The sequence below is a fragment of the Rhincodon typus genome, chromosome 17 (assembly GCF_021869965.1).
Source record: "Rhincodon typus isolate 14 chromosome 17, sRhiTyp1.1, whole genome shotgun sequence".
In the NCBI taxonomy this organism is placed as follows: domain Eukaryota; kingdom Metazoa; phylum Chordata; class Chondrichthyes; order Orectolobiformes; family Rhincodontidae; genus Rhincodon; species Rhincodon typus.
The window spans coordinates 15,362,593-15,369,965 of record NC_063348.1 but is presented as its reverse complement, the minus strand read 5'-3'; the positions used below and the strand labels follow the sequence as shown (position 1 = coordinate 15,369,965).

Genomic DNA, 7,373 nt, shown 5'->3' with positions numbered 1-7,373 from the left:
GCACACAACCATGCTGACTATCCATAATCATTTCTTGCCTCTCCAAATGCATATAAATCCTATATTTCAGAATCACTCCCAACAACCTATCCACCATCTAAGTCAGACTCACAGGTATATAGTTCCAAAGGTTCTCCTTATATCCCTTCTTAAACAAAGGCACAACATTAGCTACTTTGCAGTCACCTGGCACCTCACCCATAGTTATAGATGATACAAATATTTCTGCAAGGTGCCCCACAATTTCCTCCCTAATCTCCCACAAAGTCCTGAAATAAAACTTGTTTTATTCCATTTTATCCTCTTTTCTTTTGGGTAATAAACTTCTATTTTATTGCTAAAACCAAATGTACAGCATTACGTGTCTGTGTTTCAGTGAAAAAAAACCTCATTAAAATATTTATATTATCTAGCAAGGTACATTTTAGTTTGAGATCTTACTTTTCCAGCAATAACATTAGCTGGAATCATAATGCCACTAAGGCATTTAAAAGTCCTGCTCTTTAAATCTCTAAGTAAAAAAAAGTGTTAAGTAAATGATGGTTCGCGATTGCGCTCTGTCTTTCGTCACAAGCCTGTGGGCTTCCAATTCTGGGTCACTGATGCATGAGTGATTCCACAACTGACCATTCTTGCATCAGTGTGTGTTTCATTTCATTTTTTTGATTGACAGCTACAAATAGTTGTAGACTATTTGAAATGTGACTATGAATTCCAAAGCTTGTTTCACAATGGTTTGTACGCTTGAATGAAATATTTATTGTCATAAAACTTTAAAATTTATTTAGTTGAAGGGATAAAATGTAGGAAATGATTTTTTATGTATCTATTTTTAATCAATTCTGTTCCAAAGATGAGTCATTGGATTGAATCATTTAACCCTGTTTCTTTCTCCAAAGATACTGCCAGACCTGCTGAACTTCTCCAGCAATTTGTTTTTATTTTTGACTTTGCTTGCTTGAAATCTATTAGTGATGTTTTCTGAGGTAACTTTTGTCAATGCCTCAATGTATATTTGCACACAATTAAGAAGTGTATTGTGCTTGAAGACTCAGTTATTGAGGCTTTAATGATCTGCCTGACTGACACTTTTATAGGGTAATAGGAACAACAGTGATTTTCAAAGATGATTTTTGAATATTTGTTTCTCGGAGCAGCTCCTGATGTAACATCTGATTTGATTGGTTCTGTACATAAAATGGATATGGAAAGTCCACGAGTTGGCATGAGTTAGCAACGTGGGTATGAGGGATAATAGGGATACTACAGAGTCAGGGTTTGACTTGGAGTACATAAAGGGGGCATGGGCAGCATGCATAAGACCTTTTAAACTTATCTTTCAAAGTGTCCTAAATCCACAAATGCTCTGAGGGGCCATGTACTATACAACATCGAGAAGTGGTCTGACTCCACAAAAGTTGTAGGGACCAGAAGATGTCCTCTCCTGCAATAGAACGGCTAGGTCAGGACTAGAGGGGTGTAATTTCCCTAAAATACCCATCCAATTACCTCCCAAAATCATTTATCATTTACATTTCGACCATTTGGATAGGAAGTGAGCTCCAGATTATTAGTACTCATTGGTTTATCATATTCCCCTTGCACTTTACCAAAATTTTAAAGGGGTGCCCTCTGGTCTTTGTGCTATTTATTTATTTATCTAAAACTGTCATAATGTTCAACACGTCTATCAAATCTCCCCTCAATCTCCTTTGTTTCAAGGAGAACAAAGCTGCTTCTCCAACTGTGGGTAGCTAAAATTTCTCAATTCTAGAACCATTACCGTGAAGTTATTTTGCACCCTCTGCAGAACACTTAATCATGGCTTTGAATGAATACTTTGCATCCATCTACACAAAAGAGGGGCAGGGTTATACAGGCCTTGTAGTTAAGGAGGTTATATGTGAAATATTGGTTTTAGCATTCTTGATAATGGATAAGTCATCAGGCCCATTTGAAATGCATGCTGAGAATGCTAAATAAAACAAGGGGGGAATTAATGGAGGCATAGAATATCACTTTTCAATCTCCAGGCTATTGTGTGTGTTGCCTGAGAAGTGGAGAACTTCTAACATTGTACTATTGTTTACAAGGGATGAAAAGACAGACAAAGTAATTGTAAAGCAGCCAATCACACTTTGGGAGTGGTAAATTTATTGAAAAAGATCCCAAGGGACAGTATAAATCATCATTAAGAAAGGAACAGACTCATCAAGGACAGTAGACATGGATATGGTCAAAGGTGATCAAAGCTGATTAAATTGCTTGATTTTTCTTATCAACCAAGAGTTCAGCCAATGAGAATAGCATGTTCAATGTAGTCTGCATAGATTTTAACAAGGTTCCACTTGGTATACTGGCCAAAAATGTAAGCTTGCATGTGATTCAAGGACAAGCGGAAAGTTGGATCTACAAGTGGCCCATTGGTATAATGCAAAAGGTAATGCTCGAAAGGTGTTTTTGTGACTGAAACAGTATTTCTGGCAGAGTACGCAGGTATCAGTACTAGATCCTTTGATTTTCATGGTATATCACAATCATTTGAAATTAAAAGTGAAAGGCATAATTGAGATGAATTTAACTGAGTTACAAAAGAATCTAAGTGGCTTGGAAGGACCTATTTCCATTAGCTTTGTAACAATGGGGCACAGATTTATAATAATTGACAGGTTTGGATTGGCATTGAGGAGATTTGTTTTTCAGCCAGAGAATTGTGGGTGTCTGAAATACATTGCCTGGAAAGGTGGCAGAGTCAGGAAACCTAATCATATTTCATAAAAAAAGGGTATGGACACATAGCGCAGTGATCGACTGGAGTTCAGAGCTACGAAGTGAGATTAGTTTGGAAACTTTTTTTTGGCTGGCAATAGTCCAAATAATCTCCTCCTGTGCGACACAATTTTGTGCTTCTATTCTGAACTTATAGAGTCATAGAGTTATCAGGCACAGAAACAGACCCTTTGGTCTAACTCATCCATGCTGACCAGATATCCTAAATTAATCTGTTCCCACTTGCCAGTGTTTGGCTCATATCCCTCTAAACCCTTCCTATTCATTTACCTCTCCAGATGCCTTTAAATGTTGTAATTGTACCAGCCTCCACCACTTTCTCTGGCAGCTCACTCCGAAAAAGTTACCCCGGAGATATATAACAACTTGGATATATAATATCAACTGTAATACAAGCCAGAAAAGCTGTGATACAGTGAACTATTAGAATTGTCTAAGAAACCTCAGATATTAGTTTGACCAGAAAATGAAGTTGATTATAATATCAATTTATAATACATTGAACCAATGATGCTGAGTTACAGCAATTTTTTTTTAAATTATCAGAATGTGGGCAATACTGACATTTATTATCCAAGATTTGATACAACTGAGTGTCTTGATATGCCAGTTCAGAGGTTATTTAAAAGTAAGTCAGTGTGGCACCAGATTCACGCTTAGACCAGGACTAGCAACAGCAGTTGTTCTTTTTTGACAAACTATCAGTTTCATGGTTACTCTTACCAAACTTTTAGAATTTACGGTTTTTCAACTTAATTCAAATTTTCAAGCCACCATTGAGACATTAGAGTTCTTGCTCTCTGAATTATTAATCCAGGCTTCTAGATTAACTGTTCAATATAATCACTTCATTACTGTGGTACTTCTAAGATTCTAAAGTGATATGCTGCTGGAAACAGTTTTTTTTGGTGCAAAGTCTTCTGAAATCAACAAGTATTAAAGGGCATTACTTTATGAAAAATACATTTATATTTTTACACTTACTGCAATTATACAGTCTGTTTATCTTTATAATATCTAATTCAGAAAGCCCTCTTATTTGTCCAATAGGTACCGTTCGATTTGGTTTGGGCAGAATGGTGGGAAAACCATGACCTTTCGAAAAAACATACCTGTTTAGAAAAATGAAAAATTTAGTTTCTTTTTTGAAACGAAATGTTGCTGCTTTCCCATATGAAGTGTTAGAAAGCAAAAACAATATTACAAATAAAGCTTTGTTCATTTGCATTTAAGAACTGATAATCAGTAATGTTTACTCCCTCTCACCAAGCATCAACAAAGAAAATGTATAAATAAATCAAATGTGAAATGAAAAGATGCTAGTCAACTGTCTTTGAGATGCCACTGTGTCATTCAATGTCTTTTTCAAATTCAGGCAAGCTGTTTAACCAACTGCACTGACAAAGGATGATAGTGCCACCATTGCCAATTGGGTATAAGTCTAGAACCAGTGTTTGGTCAAATGAAATAGACTTTGCTGTTACAGTGCATGTAGAACAGTTAGTTAGTTTTCCCCTGCATTCTTCAGCTCCAAACATTTCTGCCTGTTAGGCTGCAAATAAATATCACCTGATAATTGGGATCCTAGGATATCTGTAACCTGAATGAACAGGGCAACTAATTATGTATCTCCTTAACTGGAAGACTGGAGATTTCAAATCCAAGCAGAGAAAATCTGAGAAGAACAGATAAATGAAAGCGGGTGAATCTAATGCAAAACTGAGTACAGATAAACTGTAAAGATCTTGATTTGCAGTCCAACAGCCAGTTACTGGAACCTCTGGAATTCTTTATCAGGTAGTAATGCTACTGTGTAATTTGTAGCAGGTCCAAAGGAAATGTGGCCAAGGAGGTCAATCTTTCATTCTGGGCTGGAAGGTTCTCTGGGAGGCAGGCCAGGTAGCTCCAAATGAGAGCTTGGCTGCCCTGGCACAGTGTAGAAGATTCATAACAAAAAAAATTAAACTAAAAACAGCCCTCACCTCTCAAGTTACCTGCCTCCTACATACTCTTTATCGAGGCTAAACAGGTCACATCATCCTTGCAATGCCACTCTATGTCAATCTACCCATTCTCATGCCCCCTGTATACTCCATGCCACTTAATGTCCTTGAATACTTTTGAGGCAAGGTAACAAGAAATTGACTAGCAAGTGATTCAAATGGATTAAGCACAGAAGTGGAGCTGAGGCTAGAGTCATAACAACCATGATCTTATCAAATGTTACAGCAAGTTTAAAGGGCCAAATATCCACTATGCTCCTAATTCATATGTTCCTATTTGTGGCTGACTGCTTGGTGACAAAGGAGGATCTCTGATGCCATAGGCCTTTCTCTTCTTAGAAACATCCAACCGTTAGGTGATCACTTGTACAATAAAAGCTACTCAGCTACCAGGAATATCATTGAACAGGCTACTAAGACCCTGAAGCTGAAGTCAAGGTATATATAATAAAACAAAGAACAACGGGTGCTGAAGATCTGAAACAAAAACAGAAATTGCTGGAAAAACTCTGAACCTTTGGCAGCATCCGTGGGGAGAAAACAGAGTTAACATTTCAAATCCAGTAACTCTTCATCAGAACGTTCTAATGAAGGTATATATATTTGACTGGGGAAGGAGTGCCCTGTACCACTAGGTTGAGAAGGTATCCATATTTGTGGTGACTTGTTGTAATCTTCACAATATGGCAATCACAGAGCACCAACTATCACCATGAGCAATTGCAACAGAGGGTAAATCACAGAAACCATGTGGAGGTGAAAATAAGGAGCGTACAGGAACAAGCTGAGAGGGATAAAACAGTATTAGGAAGCAAAGGAGAAGAAAGAGCAAAGAGACAACAACAGCCCTGGAGGATTCAAGTAGATAGCTAATTGAAATAGGTCTTGAAAGAGACTCTGGAGCACTTCTGTCATGTGATTACCTTATAGAACTTCAAGTCTATTAGAAAGTTCATCATCTCCACTCAATCCTTTTCGACCATATGACTATAAGAATATTAATTTCTTCCTCACGAAGATCACAATAGAAATGCCACTAATTAAACCTCTGCCAATTACCATAACATAGAAACACTAACAAATATTAAATGATTCACTCTGGTTTTGAGCCTTAGGAGTCAACCTGTTGTAAGTGCTCTTGTTTACTCTGGAATTTTCACAAAGTGTATACCTAAGGCGCAGCAGATCATGAGATAAATGGCTGCTGAAACTCTGAAAGAGACACCTCAAATGTTCTTCTGTGATTTTCACAATGGGACTGAGGGTCATGATAGCCTGCCTCAGCCTGAACCATTTCAGCTTGGGCAGATGCTGTACTGATGTCTGATTGGAATGAGCAAGCTTCTTAACATTGGACTGGATAGGTTTCAGGTTCTGCATTAAACCATGGACTTCACTTCCTCATAATAAATGTTCCAGAAGACAACACTTGCAGTAATCCTTCTATCCTACATGACAATTTTCCACTCCTGCTTCGTGCCTCCAATTGTGACAATCCCACTTCTAATCTAACCTCTATGAGGTTACCTCCGAGAGTCATATCAAAACCAGAAATGACACTACTCACCATAACGGACCGGACAGTATAAATTCCAAGCAGAGTAGAATAACATCGTTTCATCGGAGGCGCCACTGATGATGTCACCTAGCATGTTGACGAAACGTCTGAACGAGAACAAGGCAGCTCGGCGAGCAAGTCAACAACCTCACCCACAACCCGAGCTACAGATCTTTGCAAAAAGTTTAAACTTGGTGATAGGGTTCCTGATTCGTTTCTAGCAAAGGCATCTCTCTCATCATAAGTACCGTGCAGTCCATCACAACCAAGCGTTTCTTCTACAAAGTACTTAATTTGTGAATTTAGACTGATCTCTTTCCAAGTATTTAGTGGTAGGGTTGTGGCAATGTCACTGGTCTAGTAATTCAAAACTCCAAAACCCCGGGTTAACTTTATGGAATCTAACCATGACAGATGCTGAAATTTGAATTTAATTAAAAAGATAATATAATGGTAACCACTGTCAATTGTCGTAAAAACTCATCTAGTTCACTAATGTCCCTTAGTGAAGGAAATGTACCTTCCTTTCCTTTTCTGGCTACATTTGACTCCAGACCTACACTTAATTCATGACATATCCAGCCTCTTAAATGCTCTCTAGATAATTAAGGATGGGCAATAAATGCTGGCATAGCCAGCAATGCCCAAATCCCATGAATGAATACATTTTATAAAAAAAACTTTAACCCTAACTTACAATGTTAGAAATTCATAAACAAGCTGCATAGTTAATTCAGAGATAGTAGGAACTGCAGATGCTGGAGAATCTGAGATAAGGTGTAGAGCTGGATGAAGACAGCAGGCCAAGCAGCATCAGAGGAGCAGGAAGGCTGACCTTTCGGGCCTAGACCCTTCTTCAGAAAATGAATGCCTACACAATAAAAGGGGTTTAGAAACTCATGGAAATCTGATCGTATGCCTTGCTTTGGCCTTTTTATGAGTCCAGCAAGATAATCCATTTTTTTCTGAAGGCGGCTCTAGGCCTGAAATGTCAGCCTTCCTGCTCCTCTGATGCTGCTTGG

General features: G+C 38.1%; 1 protein-coding gene across 1 annotated transcript in view; it reads right to left on the bottom strand.

Annotated features, from left to right (window-relative positions):
- Positions 1-2,290: 2,290 nt before the first annotated feature.
- LOC109912376 (hatching enzyme 1.2-like) overlaps positions 2,291-7,373 on the bottom strand; it is a 55,960-nt gene continuing 50,877 nt past the window's right edge. The window contains exons 6-7 of the mRNA XM_048607300.1: positions 3,775-3,902; positions 2,291-2,409 (exon numbers count right to left, since the gene is read on the bottom strand). Of these exons, the coding sequence (XP_048463257.1) occupies positions 2,291-2,409; positions 3,775-3,902 (247 nt within the window). The remainder of the gene's footprint in view (positions 2,410-3,774; positions 3,903-7,373) is intronic.